The 14,394-nt window shown below is 51.0% G+C and overlaps 4 protein-coding genes across 4 annotated transcripts; 2 read left to right on the top strand and 2 right to left on the bottom strand.

Moving 5' to 3' along the window:
- Nucleotides 1-1,830: 1,830 nt before the first annotated feature.
- On the top strand, nucleotides 1,831-5,348 carry BDW70DRAFT_48923 (transcription factor domain-containing protein). Its single transcript, XM_073744123.1, has 6 exons — nucleotides 1,831-2,202; nucleotides 2,257-2,378; nucleotides 2,429-2,763; nucleotides 2,817-3,489; nucleotides 3,536-4,078; nucleotides 4,132-5,348. Exons 1-6 carry the CDS (start codon nucleotides 2,089-2,091, stop codon nucleotides 5,228-5,230), a joined length of 2,886 nt encoding a protein of 961 aa, XP_073596333.1. The 5' UTR covers nucleotides 1,831-2,088; the 3' UTR covers nucleotides 5,231-5,348.
- Nucleotides 5,312-10,396, bottom strand: BDW70DRAFT_168003 (kinetochore-microtubule binding complex subunit SPC105). Its single transcript, XM_073742352.1, has 5 exons — nucleotides 10,085-10,396; nucleotides 9,671-10,019; nucleotides 7,044-9,616; nucleotides 6,376-6,997; nucleotides 5,312-6,323 (listed from the first exon to the last, which is right to left on the bottom strand). Exons 1-5 carry the CDS (start codon nucleotides 10,325-10,327, stop codon nucleotides 5,536-5,538), a joined length of 4,575 nt encoding a protein of 1,524 aa, XP_073596334.1. The 5' UTR covers nucleotides 10,328-10,396; the 3' UTR covers nucleotides 5,312-5,535.
- Nucleotides 10,397-10,600: 204 nt separating this feature from the next.
- BDW70DRAFT_135907 (40S ribosomal protein uS17) lies at nucleotides 10,601-11,894 on the top strand. The gene is made up of 3 exons (XM_073736774.1): nucleotides 10,601-10,886; nucleotides 11,208-11,446; nucleotides 11,544-11,894. Exons 1-3 carry the CDS (start codon nucleotides 10,712-10,714, stop codon nucleotides 11,610-11,612), a joined length of 483 nt encoding a protein of 160 aa, XP_073596335.1. The 5' UTR covers nucleotides 10,601-10,711; the 3' UTR covers nucleotides 11,613-11,894.
- Nucleotides 11,895-11,915: 21 nt separating this feature from the next.
- BDW70DRAFT_168005 (uncharacterized protein) lies at nucleotides 11,916-14,129 on the bottom strand (the record flags this gene model as incomplete). Its single annotated transcript, XM_073742353.1, has 4 exons — nucleotides 11,916-13,376; nucleotides 13,411-13,558; nucleotides 13,604-13,672; nucleotides 13,770-14,129. 4 exons carry the CDS (start codon nucleotides 14,127-14,129, stop codon nucleotides 12,157-12,159), a joined length of 1,797 nt encoding a protein of 598 aa, XP_073596336.1. The 3' UTR covers nucleotides 11,916-12,156.
- Between the last annotated feature and the right edge of the window lie 265 nt (nucleotides 14,130-14,394).

Below are 14,394 nucleotides of genomic sequence, written 5' to 3' on the forward strand. Positions count from 1 at the left end.
ACTTACAGTCACAGCCAAAGCACCGTGGTCTTGCTGCAGGGTTGTCTGGTGGGAGAACGACCGCGGCGGGCGCTGGATCGTCTCACGCCTTCCTGCTAGTTGATGATCTGATATAATGGAGAAATGTCGTGATCGCCTGCTCTGATTGGCTGCTGGGAGACGTCGGGAGCTCTAGACCTGGACAGCGAGCACGCCTAGTGAGAGAGTAGGGGAGGGAACTTGAGTAGAAAAAAAATGGCGAAGAAAGCGTTAGATTAAAGTGAGATAGATGAAACTTGTTACTAGGTTGGTATATCTTCAAATCGATCAGGAGCATATGATGATAAACATCGCCAGGGACGGGTTCGATAGGGGCGTTTCTTGACGGGTGTAATGAAATATCGTTACAACTCCCGTACATTGTGTTACACATTACAAACCGCTTAACCCTTTCAATACCTGCTTTGAGAGGATAATGTCGGGAGGTGCTGGTATTGCCAAGGTATTTAGGCCTCGGCATCGAAGGCCTTCGTATATTATAACAGCGCAATACATGGGGTCAATTCGTCTCATTTCCGTAGCAAATCACAGCTGTCGAGACGCGCGTTAACTGCTGCTCTTCAGGACACAATATTAATTCCGCTGTGGAATTCTCCGTGCCCGCAAGCTTCCTTTTCAAGCTTGTCTCCGCCCCTGTGGCTTGCGGGTAATCAATACGAGTCGTACTTTTGAAAGTGGTGACCTCCGAGGGCATGGATGGGTCTCAACCTAACTGTCGGCCAAGGCGACGTAGAAGCTTTTGAAGGTTTTTAAGTACCCAGATTTCAGTACAGCGGAGTGTCAGTCCAGTGAGTCCACAGAACACCGTGGCGAGAGAGAATCCTCTCTTCCGGAGTAGCTGAGTCATGATCTGCAAAAGTATCCAGCCGGGGCAGGATTCAGGATTCAGGAGTGAAACGCAGCTCTTCCCCAGACCAGAAAAGGCTGCATACAATGTCCAGAATCGGTGTCATCATCAATAGACGCTCCGCTCCTCGAGCTTCGGACTGTCCCGTCTCCAGACTCGAACGCGGCCTCAAAAGTGTGTTTCTTGGCTTTGTACCCACACACCTCCGCTCTAGATGTCGTCATATCGCAGGTTCGCAACTGAAAAGAAGGTACGGAGTGTACCAAGTCAGTCACCGACTCTTGAGAGAAAGTGAAATCGAAGCAGACCTCTTTACGTACTTGAAAGAGATCGGCCGACACAACGTGGGGGAGCTTGAGTTCGCGCCTTACGCGTGGTCCTGCGCTGCTCAGAAAGTACTATAACGACCGCTTTCTGCTAGATCTCCGGTCCAAGATAACGGCCGACCCAAGGACCATAAGTTGAGCTGAATGTTACATCCTTCTGCAGCTTGCAGCATACTCCCCATACCTACCCATCGTAGGTATGTACAAGGGAAACCCTCCTCACGAATAATGCGGGTGGCCGATGCAAGGGGCGCCCACGAGCTTTGAGATATTAACCCGGTGGTCTTATCCCAGTAGAGCTGCTGGTGTTGAGGGTCGGAGTCATGGCTCAACACAGTTCTCAAGAGATTTGTCGTAGTTTTCCAGCGCTATTTTGATTGTTTCGACTGCTTTGACTTCTGAACCTTCAGCAACGACAAAATGATGACGGCCATGATGGAAATCGTCACAAGTGTGCGGGCAAAGCTCGCTGGGAGTATGACCGTCGGATATTCACTGAGAGTACAACCGTCAAGCTGGAGGAAGCGTGGTGCCGATCTGCCCTGCGGAGGCATGACTAAGCCGATCATCCGACACAAGTCTGGACTCGCTCATTCACATCTCTCCAAGAGTCCATCACCACCGCCTCGCTTTTTCGCCGTCGCATCAGTTTTCTATCGCGGTTCCGGTGGCTTGCAAGCACTTTCGGGTGGCGCAGTGGCTTATCGATCATAGTCAACCGTACTCTACCCTCACGGGATCCGGCAAGCCGTATTATCGGGCCGGTCTGACCCTGACGCCTGAAAGCAGGTACCTCGGCCCACTCCGCCCTACGGCGCCATGCGCTGCCAAAGACACTTATGATTCCATCAATCTCTCACGGTTTCTGGCGGAGCTATGCAACTTTCAATGTCAACTGCTAGCTTAGGGCCTGCTCCAATTTCCAACATGCACGAAACCGCTCCATCCAGGAATGGCCATGGCTTTAGATTCCAAGGACGTAAACCACTGGTAAGCAGACCTTCTTGCTGTTCTGCTGAGCACCTTGGTAAAGCGGCTCTATAGGCTTGTGAGACGTGCTACAAGCGGAAAGTCAAGTGCGAGTTTGATGAGTCTACCGGAACCTGTATTCAATGTATGCGCCGTAATCTCCACTGCAAAGTCTCAAAGGGCGACAAACATAAAAGGTACTGGCTGATCCAACTTTTCTAAGGACGCCGTTGACTAAATATGTTAGATCGCGTTATGTAAAGAGCTTGGAGGAGCGTCTCAGAAAGACCGAGTCACTACTCAGAGCCGCTGGAATCTCGGTTGAAGAAGATGATGCTGAAGATGACAGTTCCATGGATGATGACGATTCCCTTTCGAGCAATCATCATGACTGCGGCCGTAATGCCGAGTCGAGAAGCACGGCCGGCAGAGACACTGGCGAGAAAGGTTTGTCCAAGTCGGAAGACCCAGAGCAGTCCTTCGATTCCAATGCATTGGCCAAGTTCTACAGGCGCAGGCGCCCAACCGCGAAAAATACACCACCGGTATACAGAGCGGAGAAAGGATACTCAATGTATCATGGTACGCCTGCGGCCTTGCTCGTCGCGCTTAGAGTTGGTGCTAACCTCTCGCAGGACGATGCTCGCCTCTGTCGCTACTGACCAGGGAAGGAATGGAATGGATCAAAACCAAGTCTGGCGAACCAAACTCTCTCGACAACTTATTATCAAACTCGAATTTCGATAGCCCCTGGGCCTATTGGCGACCTGATGTGTTCTACGACGTGTTCGCTTCCAAGGTATTCAAACCGCTGCCACCAAGGGCGGAGGTATTCTCTCTTCTCCAGGAATATTTTCGAACATTGAACCTTATCTTTCCCCTATATCATGAAAAGACTTTCATGGAACTCGTCGAATGGCAGTACACTCAGCAGACCTGCGACGATGCTGCTCGGTGGGCTAGTATCAACATCATCCTCGCGCTTGCCTGGGAATATCGCTATTCAAACAGTCAGAAGACAGAAAGGGATCGGGAAAAGGCGTGGCTGTATTATAAGAATGCGCTTTCGGTATTCCCCGAGCTGGTACTTCGGCGGACAGATCTGTTGAGTGTCCAGGCCCTCCTTGGCATGGCAATCTTTCTTCGGGGCAACTCTGGCTCCCAAGCGACAATGCCCGTTGTGACCGCCGCCATACGAGCATCCCACCGGATGGGGCTTCATCGTGAAATTCACCGGCCCTATCTTTCAAGGCTAGAACAGCAGCAAAGGAAGAATGTATTCTGGATTGCCTACATTATTGATCAAAGGTAAGGTATTCGACAATTGTGCCTTCTACAGCCTAACTATTTATAGCATATCTATCCGGCTAGGGAGCGCGCCGACGCAGCAACTTGACGACTACGATGTCGGTTTCCCTTCCGACGACACTGAAGGACTAATGTTGGTTGGTAACAAGACGGTCTTCCCGCAATTATGCCGCATCTCAGTCATCAGAAGCCGAACATACAAGCACTTCTACTCAGCGCGCGCCTTGGAAGATAAATCTACAGCCGATATCTGTGAAACGGTCCACAAATTAGATGCAGAGCTACAAGATTGGAGAAGAGAGAGCCAGTTTGATATCCTGTTAAAGCAAAGGGGTAGCGGCCAAGACTTCCTGGTTGGCTTTGCTTCTGCTAGCCTCTTCCTACTGTACAACAACACACTCATGATGATTCACCGCATACCAACGCTAATCAATTTCGTCTACCAATCACGCGCCGAACGCATCCCAGAGCTTGATCTGAGACTGATATTGAACCAGTCTTCCTCCTCGGCCGTTCTTTGCGTCCAGGCTGCGAGAGATATTCTCAACTTGATAAATCACCTACCATGGGGGGATGTTGCGTGGATATGGTGAGCTCTTGCCTCAAATCTCATTCTACTTTCTTTGTCACTGATTCACTCAGGTCACTACTGTACTACATATTCCTAGCAGTCATGACAGTCTTCGTCAATATCCTCCGCAACAGCCAGCAACCGGCCTCGAAAGACGATCTCAAGTCCCTAAACATGGCCGCAACCTTTTTCGCCACGCTTGTCCCAGCTGATGGGCCATGCAACTACGTACGGTTCATGACTCGCATGAGTACAGCCTTTGAGCGCATCGCTCGTACTGTTCTAGAACGAGATCAGAAGATGGTCCGACCGGGCCCAGATCCGCTTGTAAAAGCGAAAGCCTCTAAAAGCCGCGCAGCAAACAACTCGCGAAGTCAAACACCGCCACATACTCTGCCCCAGCATCAATCTTCCTCCGTATCAGCATCCGCAACCACAACCGTCAACATCCCCAACCTCGAAGGTTTACCTCCGATCAACTCCTCCGGCTACGTCGTCATTGAGAGCCCGACCATTAGTCCCGATCAAAGCCCACTTCCACCTTCAAGTCCCACAAGCAGCACCAACACCAAATCAACCTATTCAAGCCAACCGCAACCACAAACACATGCATCAGATCCCTCAAGCCTACCCCAGTATCAGTATCCACCCACACTCCACTCCCAACAACATTCTTACGCGCCTTCCACCATACCCACAGACACGACTACATCCTTCCCCTTACCAGCTCTTGAAGAATCCTCCGTCACGACTTCAGCCCTCGCCCCCTTCCCATACCCCTTTTCCCAGACAAGGCCTGAACCATGGCAAATCCCTCTAACGGCAGACTGGGAGTTCGGCTTTGAGGGCCAATTCCTCGGTATGGGCATGAGCATGGGTATGGGTGCGGGCATGGGTAATGACATGGGTTTGAATAATATATTCCAACAGCAGGTTTATGCTTTCCAGGGCCCGGCTCATGACTTAGGTTCCGGATCCATGAGTATGAGCTCGGCGGCTGCTACCGTGCCGATGCCGAACACGATGGTTAGCACAGCTCTCATGGAGTATGGATACGGAGATCGGAATCAAAGCAATGGTACTGCTGGTGGCCGTGGCGATGGTGCTGGCCCTGCGCCAACACCCGGCCCTCAGTCGCATCAGCCGATGTGGTTTGGAAATGCGTTTTAGTTTCAATATATCATACTATCTATCTGGCAAGTCACATTTATCGGCGAAATACAGATCAACACGAAACATTAAGCCATGAGTTGTTATTAAAGATCATTGTTTAAAATGTCTAACTCAATTGGTATCACCATTTGGACAACGATAAATGCGCAGAACTTCCTTATAGGTACTAACGAGCACGGCCGTAACAGTAAAGCCCATTGCATGAATCGATCGACCAGTTCAAACCAAACCGGAACACCCGCTTAATCATCGCAGAAGAAATCAATAACAAAGAACCTTAATAGAAGCGGCACAAGCAAAGTTTAGAATACCCTCCCCTCAAGCATTTGAACGGCCTTGCTCCAAACTCCGCTCCCGAACTTAACGCCTGAGTTACTATTCCCTCTCAACTCCTTGCTCAGAATGCTCCGCATCTCCTTCTCAGACAACCCCTTGCTATTATCCGTTCCGAAGCCGTAGACTTTGCTAGCAATGACCTCAGTTTGAATGTCTAGGACGCCGAGCGCGTTCCCGTCGTCTCTCGCAACGATGCGTGTTGTTACCGCAAAGTCAACATCAATTCGGCAGTTTTCGTTGCTCCGCTTCTGTGACTTTGATAAAGGGGTGGAATCAGTTGGAGGAGGAACAGTCCCGAGAAGAGTGCACCTGGCTCTGAGGGAGAGTTTTTCGAGTTCCGAAAGTTGGAGGTTAGTTACGCCGTGGAATCCAAGCATGCGGGCTTCTTCTTCCGTCTTTGTCGCGAGGTCCCAGGCTTCCGAGACAAAGCGTAAAAGCTGCTTTGAGGTGAGCTCTGACTGAGTGATTGTGGCGACGTGGTTCTGGAGGGATCTGAGGATGAGCAACATGATTGGAGAGAGCGAACGCGCGTGGCTCGGCCCGCTTTCTTTCTCAGGGCAGTAGCTCAGCTCAATTGGGGTGTTTTCTTTTTGCGACAAAGAGTCTTTGCTTTCGCCCTCAACGTAGAATGAAGCTGGATAGAACTTGAGTTGTAGTTGGTGTCGGTAAACCATGGTCACTACCAGACCGGTCTCGGAAGAAGATGCGGAACTGATAGACCATCCAGTCCGCTGCTCAATGCGATGGACAGAGTCTATTGGCAGCGTCAGATTAGGCTCAACTTAGATATAAGACGATAAACATACCCTTCAATTCGCGGATCTCCTTGGCACTCCATCCACGGCATTCTTCCTTTACCCTTTCAGCTTCCTGGATTTGGGCCATGAATTCTGCTTTCAACTCTGTCCCTGTCTCTATCGTGTCTGTCTTGTCCTGTATCTCCGTCTGGAGCTCTTCGAGCACCTTCCTCTTCGCCGCAATCTCCTCTTCCAAGTCAGATAGCTTGCCCCGTGCATTCCAGAGTTCATCCTGGTCACAGTTCTCGAGTTCATCCGCTAACTGCTGCAACTGGGCGGCTTCTTCCTTTAGCGACGAATGCTTAGCGGAGAGCGCAGGCATAGCATCCTTCAAGATTGCCTCGTGTTTCGACAAGAGATTGTCGTCCCCTTTCATCTCCTCTACATGACGATCTAGGCCCTCCTTAAGACCCTCAAGAAGCTTCATACGCCACTCGTACCATGTAGCTTTGCTCAGCAATCTGGTGTGAGTTTTGACGTTCCGGAACTGGTTGTCCATTAACAAACGAATGTCAGGCGCTGCTGCCATATATTCCCGGAACAGGGGTGGGTTGTCGGCGTAGGTTTCGGTCTCGATGGACCGAATAATCTGGCGACCTTCGGAGATATATGACTTCAACTCTCGGCAGGACTACAGAGCGTCAGTAAAGAACATCTCCTTGATTGTGGCCACTCACGTGCTGATACAACTCTAACATTGGCACGGTACAGAACCCGGCGGCCACGCAGTCGTCAAAGTTGGAAGCACTAGACTTGCCATCACCCTCCAAGGACAATCTAGTTGCCCTTTTGCTGATGCTATCCGGTGCCGTCGTATGTCGTCTCTTAGTGGTCGTAAGTTCCATGAAGTGAATGTTGGTCATATTCAAGAAGTCTTGCAATTGGATTGGTTCAAATTCCGGTTCATGATTGCCGTCAGCACCACCTTCAGTTGGAATCTCAATTTCTGGTGAAGCAACTGCCAATGCGTCTTGAGCGGAGTTTTCCAGAACAAGGACCCTTGGCTCCTGGGTCGGTGTTGTGCTGACCTTTGAAGGAGATAATGCCATCGACTTACGAGCTGGCGACCGAGCACGACCAACCGTTTCTTCCTTGCTCGGCGGAGGCGGAAGCCTCACGTTCTTCACAGGGCTGTCCTCGCGACGCCGCAATCGCTTGGGCGTATTCTCACCTTCGTCTTCGTCGTCCAGGTCTAACTCTGCTGGGCGCTTGCCAAGAATACCCCGGGCAGCACCAACATGAAGGCTCTTGCGGCCGCGCAGCTTATTCTTCTTTGGTGTAAGGCTTGAAATCATGTCTTTCAAGTTGGCAGTGGGATCTGGAGGCTGGATATGACCATCCTCGCGGCTCTCCTCTTCCTCCCGTTCTCGGTCAACCTCTTCCTGGAGTTTGATAGGGTCTTCGAACCGCACCCCTTGCGGTCTTGGAACAAAGTCTCCCGCCTCCTCCCCAATGGACCGCCGTTTGTCAAGCATAGCCGCAACTTTCGGAGAACCAAGTCCTTCCCTGTCGATCCCAATGCCCGAGGAGCGCCTGGGTCCTGGAGGTCGCAGGACAAACAAAGGAGCAGACTCTCCCGCCGCATTCGAGCCGAAAAGGCTTCGGCGACCTGGAAATTTCTGTTGACTGTGCGATGCCTGAATCTCAGGCTGAAATAGTTTCTTCGATGATGCACTGCGAATACCTTCGTCCTTGAAAGGTGACGGATGTTCTGGAGTAGAGGGTTGACCTGCTCGAGCCGACTGTTTTAGAGTTTTCGAAGAATTCTGGGTGGGCGATTCTAGGGGTGTTATCGATGTTGGCGTCGTGGGGGTTGTACGGCTCAGACTCTGCCTTGTAAATCTTGACCTGACACTAGCCAAGCTAGGGCTACCACTTTCAGAGGCGACAGCAGCAACATGGAAGGCCGCCGGGGACTTAGCTGGGGATGCTCTGACAGACTCTTGGAAAGGAGAGCTATCAGGCTGCGTGTGTACCTTATCCGGGCTCGCGCGTTCAGGCGCCAATATCTTGCCCACAGCGGCAGTGAAATCCATGCCTGCGGTCTGGTCTCCGTCGCCGAACTCCGCTTCCTCCTGGGCAGGTGGGAATATTTCACCCAACGCTCCCGTAATCTCCATATCGGCACCATCGTCCATACCATCTGGGTTGTCGTACGCGGAATTATCTCCGTGGTCCGGTGTATCATTGTCCTCGTCGACCTTCTGAGATCCGGCTTTATTCAAGACTCCTCCCACGACCGACGTAAATTCCATTGTCATTTCCTCGTCGTTGTCAATTTCGCTGTTGGCATCTGCTGACTTTGCAGGAGAAACGGGTTGCGCGATACCTCCCACTACATTAGTGAGTTCCATTGTCTGCTCTTCGTAGTTCGTTTCTTCGGCGATCGACCTGCGCCGGCCGAGGCTTTGGCGGTTGTTGGGAATAATCCGCCCAATAGCATTGGTCACTTCCATGCTAAGATCCTCGTCACCATTGTCGCTAGCCACCTCCGAGGGCGCGGAGTTCATGGGCTTGGAGGGGTCAACATTTTCCTGATCATGCCGCGCGCTGATATCTTCCCAATCGAAGCTCTGTCTCTGCCCCTTCTTGATCCAAGGCTGGAAGGCGCCAGTAATCTCCTGGTCAGCGATCTCCATAGATACTTCCTCATCGTTCTCATCCTCAAAGCTCCTAGTTCCCGCCTCCCGAGCAGCTTGCCGTAAGGCTTCGTTCAGGCGATTGGTGCCGGAAGTCGATTCTGACCCATCTGTTTGGGTTGTCACTCCAGAGTGGACGGACATGTCATCCATACTCATTGCTGTACTTTCCCCGTCGAATCCGGAGGCTGTAGAGCTCTCATCATCATCATCATCATCATCGTCGTCGTCGTCCTCGTCATTTCCATCATCCCTAGCGATCGAGTGCAAACCGGTATCCTCGCTATTTTCGCTTCCACTAAAAGGGCTTGAGAGCATTTCCTGGGATGAACCAGCTCCATCATAGCTACCAGTAGGTGGCTGATTCCTGAGTCGCTCCAAGTCGGGGTATTGAACCGGCGAGAAGGCGATGTCCGACTCAGCATCAATATCAGGCGAGCTTGGACGATCGCTTTGTTTTGGTGTATGCACGGGCTGATTTGGAGTATTCGTCAGAGCAGAGGCACGTCGAGTAGAATTGGAAGCGGAAGAGGATGTTGAGTCTTCAGGAATTTCCACCACATTCCAAGTATGCAGTGTCGCCTCAGGAGCAAAGGATACACGACGGTTGGCTTGAAGACCAGTCAGCTTTGAGCAGCGATATATCCGAGAATCAATAAACATACCCATTGACTTGCGCCGAGCTTCTCTGTGCTCCAATGCCGCTTTTCTTTCTCTCTCACGCCTTTCCTTGTCCTCCTGTTCCCTTGCAGCAGCCATTTCATCGCGGATGGTGTCCGCGTTGAAGGTATCGAATGGATTAGTTTGGTCGTCCGTTCCAGCTGCGGATTTCTGTGCGGGTGTGTCCAAATCAATTAAGTTTCCTCCTTGCGCTAAGCCGGTGCTAGATGCTTGTTCCTTTCCTCCGCGGGCTGGTGGTTTTTTGCGCGTTTCTTCAAATGTAGGAATGTTCCGTATGGGGGATACAGGTGCTGTGGGTTTGAGGATTGACTTTAGTGGAAACACTGCAGCAGACTATACAACAGTAAGCGATCAGCTTATGAGAACAAGTGAGACCGCGGCGTGCGGGGCGTCAATACCTTTCGTCGGTTTCCGTTCGAAGTCTGAAGCGCGTCCAAACCTCCAGGTCCCAGACTCTTGCTACGAGACTTCTTCTCCTTTCCCGCTGCCGATCGGCGATTAGCCAGTGGCTGGGAAGCGCTGATATCCGTCGTTGCATTATCTTTGTCTCCTCCAGTAGTCAACCTCGATCGGGGTACATGGGCGATAGAGCGGCGAGAGCGCACACGGGTCGACTCCGCAGAGTCACCTCTGGAGGCCATAGGGGCGGCTGACGCTCACAGACAAGAGTATTGTAGTACATCCGCCGCCGGTGCCCAGCAGCATACAATATGCCTGTGTCTTAGTGATGGATTGATTATTGACGCCTTGATCTCCAGAGTCCAACAAGCGTGTCACCCCGGCGGGCAGTCATGTGATTTCAAGAAGTAAACAAACCAGGCTTACATAACAGCCCTAGCCGATCCGCATAGGTTCCGGAAGAGGACTAGTGCAGCCACCGCACAACTCCCACACTGAATATCCGCGATCCTGAATTTTGTCTTCCTCAAAAGTCGACGTCGACACCGTACAATCCGACAACCCTTCGCGACGAATCTCCCACTCAGCTCGACCTTGTTTCCTTGTCGGACTGTATTCTCGCAAAAATGGCCACCGAGTTGACCGTCCAGTCGGAGCGTGCGTTCCAGAAGCAGCCGCACATCTTCCTCAACCCCAAGATCAAGGCGAAGAGCAAGAAGGTCGGCCAGACTCGACGATGGTACAAGGATGTTGGTCTGGGTTTCCGTACCCCCAAGACCGCCATTGAGGGCAGCTACATTGGTATGCACGACAGTGAACTTTTTTCTTCGGTTCGAAAAATGCGGTTTGGCGACTGGCGGTGGTTTTTTCTCCGAATGTCTGGAATTGAGAATGCGCGGATGACGAACGCAAAATTCACAACACTTACGTTCGATATGTTGTGAAGCGGATGAAATTGGATAATGGTATCTGGATTTACAATATCCGGGCTAGCGACACGATTCCTGATTCTCGATCCTCAATTCTCAGTTCTCAGACTTTCGGGGAGAAGATCCATCTACTTTATATGCTCTACGCTTTCTTTCGGCCACAGAAGGATTAATGCTGACTTGCAAACTCTAGACAAGAAGTGCCCCTTCACCGGTATGGTCTCTATCCGTGGCCGTATCCTGACCGGCCGTGTCGTCTCCACCAAGATGCACCGTACCATCATCATCCGCCGTGAATACCTCCACTACGTTCCCAAGTACAACCGTTACGAGAAGCGTCACAAGAACCTTGCTGCCCACGTCTCTCCCGCTTTCCGTGTTGAGGAAGGTGACTGGGTCACCGTTGGCCAGTGCCGCCCCCTCAGCAAGACTGTACGTGATACCTGCAGAACCCCAACATTCATACTTCTCAATCCAATATATTCCATCTTATATGCCAACGAACAAATTCTGACTTTCTGATCACCAGGTCCGCTTCAACGTCCTCCGTGTTCTGCCCCGCACCGGCAAGGCCGTCAAGGCTTTCTCCAAGTTCTAAGCGAGTCGACGTCGATGATGCTGCGATGCGATGAGGCGGTGTTCTCGAGAGAAAATGCAATCTAGGGAAGCGGCGCGAATGGGTTCGAACGGAAGTTAGGGGTTGGGATTGTTTCACGATTTCATGTCCCGGTACCCCTTGCGAAGGATATATCCAATGAAAAAAATTTGATCTGTTCTTCTTTTACCTATAGTACAGCAATCTAGGGAAACGGATCGGGCTTAATCGTTTGGAAATGCGATTTCTGTCAACAGCTGCAGCTGGCCGTTTATTGCATCTAAAAAGAAAAGAGTAGACGGATCTTCGAGGTGCTACAGGTCCCCCGTGGCTCTCAGTCCAGTCGTGTAAAAAGCAAGACATACTGACAAACCGCAATCTGACCATTCGTAGAACACTCAGACTGCCACCCAAACTCATCCTGATCTTTTCTCAAAATCAAGCCACGACACAACCTAGTAAACCGAAACAGCGGCCCTGGTTGATCGCACGCTGACACTCGTCAATGGTGAAGTCCCCATTCACAATCAAATTCAGCAATACTAGACTAAAAGTTTCCACTCAGCACAGACATAATACGAGCCCTGTCGACGGCGAATTCATCAGTTGCCATCTGCTGTTGGTCGACAACTTCAATAGTAAGCTCAGACTCCTCCATAACATCATCCATTTCTCCGTCGAAGCCATCATTGACGACAATTACGGAGTTCGAATTCGAGTTCTGCGCCAACGGGGAGCCGTCGAGATTCATACGAGGAGTGTCCGTCTTCTTATTGTGCCTGAAGGGAGGTGATGGAGTCTCACCCATGGAAGATTCGTCCTGTTCGTCCTCATCGGACTGAAGATCGAGGGTGGCGTCAGACTTATTACCCCAATCGTCAGATGATTCCACAATATTCATACTAGGATCTGAGTCATGTCCACCGAATGGGATTGGCTCTACTGAGTCGGGTGTAGCATCTGGGGTGAGCAGCGTAGGCATGAAAGATTCACCCCCGTAACCAAGCTCAACGCCTTCGAAGAAACCCCGCCAGGGCATGTATCTGGTCTTGATCCTCCACGAGTATGCCATGCCTCCGCTGATTTCTCGGCAGAACTCCTGTGGGACATCCAAGAGGGACAGCAGCTTTCCCACTGTAGCACCAGCCTTCATGTCCAAGGACATGGCATTTTTTGTCATGGCTTTGTGCAAGCCCTTTCTGTTGTGCCTATGGGTTGTGATCAGACCAAGTTGCAAGAATCGATTAATATCTGGATGCTCATTTGCAATGCGGGAAAGGGTAGCGATTGTGAAGCTGCAGATAATAGCATCATTATTGATCTGGCCCCATATTGCATACTCGCCCGCACCATTATACATCCTTCCTATCTTGAGTTTTTGTTCGCGGACAAACTCTCTGGCAGAGTAAGCCTTCGACCTCAGTTTTCTCGTGTCGAAAATAGCTATGGTGGCTCCCCCCTTTGCCCTCAGCCCCCTGTGAACTGGTGCAAGGAGGGACATGAAAGTCGAAATAAAAGGAGACGGGAAATCCTTACGACGTCGGATGTGGCTTTCAAAGAGGCGATTAAACTCGTCTTCTGCAAGCGTGTCTGGACCAAAATAGCCCTTGAAAAGGCTGGCAAACATTCCCGCAACAAATACATTCTCCAAATTGAGTCCTTGTGATCGAACGTTCCACCACCGGTATAGCAAGGGAGGGAGCTGCGCCGCATCCAAACCGTTGGTTGCTTTCTGGATCGCGTTAGAAACGCAAGTAGCAGGTCCCACTAATGCTCACGCTGCTAAGGTTTTCGGTATAACACCAAAAACAAAGTTTGTCCCCAGCAGTGCAAAGGGGTCTTTCTCCCAGCTGGTCTGTGAACCTCTGCGCACCATCTTGCTGCGGCGTGGCGGCTCCAGGAGACTGACCGGACACAGTCTCTCCTCGGAATAGCCGCCTTCGAATGTTCTAAAACAGTTAGTTTCAAGCTGAAAAGAATTGCCGTTCACTTACTGGTACTTCCAGGAAATCAGCGGCCCCGTGGGGTGGAATCTCCTTCTGGAACAGCTGCCTGTGAACATTCTATTGCAGTTAGTTATAAGCTAACATAATTGTGTCGCTCACTCACTGCCTGGGGCCGAGGCTTTGGAGTCTGGTAGGTAAAAGTCAATGAATCGACTGTGTCTTCGGCTTTTCTGTCAATATGCTTGTTGATTGAGATTGCAGTTGCTTTAATTTCTTCAATATATGACGGCCATGCCTCGGCGTCAAATGCGGACTGATGCACATCTCCCCAGATGGGATTCCCCTTCTTCTTCATGTCAATCCACTGTGAATCGAGCGTCGACCACTTGACTGGCAGTTTTTCACTAAACCCACAGTCGCTAAGCTCCTTCTTAAAACGCGAGTTGAAGATGGCCTGGAATGCATCGCGATCTTTGTTGAAATACTTAATCAGGCAGCAAAGGAAGGTTCTCATCTCAGGGGACCATCTCACCCTCGGCGGCTTGGTGAGGAGGTTGAGAGCATTCAGCTCCATGGGCAAATTCGTCACGTCAAGAAAGCTTGCGCTGGACGAGAGATCTCTATACTCACCTTTATAGACGAGCAGTGAGACGTACGGTAAGAACGACGGCATTAGAGACGTCTTGTGGGCGAAGAGAGACGAGGAAGCGAGGCAAGAAGTATATCAAACGCCAGACATTAACACAAGTGTCGTAGGTCTGAGAATATGCCGTTCTCACGAACTGAGACGGCTCTATTATCCTCATAGGCGTGTTTCCTTAGCTCGTCGCATATTTGAG

This window comes from Aspergillus foveolatus (genome assembly GCF_047715535.1).
Source record: "Aspergillus foveolatus strain CBS 279.81 unplaced genomic scaffold BDW70scaffold_22, whole genome shotgun sequence".
Classification (NCBI taxonomy): Eukaryota; Fungi; Ascomycota; class Eurotiomycetes; order Eurotiales; family Aspergillaceae; genus Aspergillus; species Aspergillus foveolatus.

Bases quoted from the DNA above. Each gene is read 5' to 3' on its own strand.
- BDW70DRAFT_168003 (XM_073742352.1), bottom strand. From the start codon at position 10,327: ATGGCCTCCAGAGGTGACTCTGCGGAGTCGACCCGTGTGCGCTCTCGC. The intron at 10,020-10,084 runs GTATTGACGCCC...ACTGTTGTATAG, and splicing joins CGAACGGAAACCGACGAAAG to TCTGCTGCAGTGTTTCCACT. The intron at 9,617-9,670 runs GTATGTTTATTG...CTGGTCTTCAAG, and splicing joins AGCTCGGCGCAAGTCAATGG to CCAACCGTCGTGTATCCTTT.
- BDW70DRAFT_135907 (XM_073736774.1), top strand. From the start codon at position 10,712: ATGGCCACCGAGTTGACCGTCCAGTCGGAGCGTGCGTTCCAGAAGCAG. The intron at 10,887-11,207 runs GTATGCACGACA...TGCAAACTCTAG, and splicing joins CATTGAGGGCAGCTACATTG to ACAAGAAGTGCCCCTTCACC. The intron at 11,447-11,543 runs GTACGTGATACC...TCTGATCACCAG, and splicing joins GCCGCCCCCTCAGCAAGACT to GTCCGCTTCAACGTCCTCCG.
- BDW70DRAFT_48923 (XM_073744123.1), top strand. From the start codon at position 2,089: ATGCAACTTTCAATGTCAACTGCTAGCTTAGGGCCTGCTCCAATTTCC. The intron at 2,203-2,256 runs GTAAGCAGACCT...GCGGCTCTATAG, and splicing joins TCCAAGGACGTAAACCACTG to GCTTGTGAGACGTGCTACAA. The intron at 3,490-3,535 runs GTAAGGTATTCG...AACTATTTATAG, and splicing joins GCCTACATTATTGATCAAAG to CATATCTATCCGGCTAGGGA.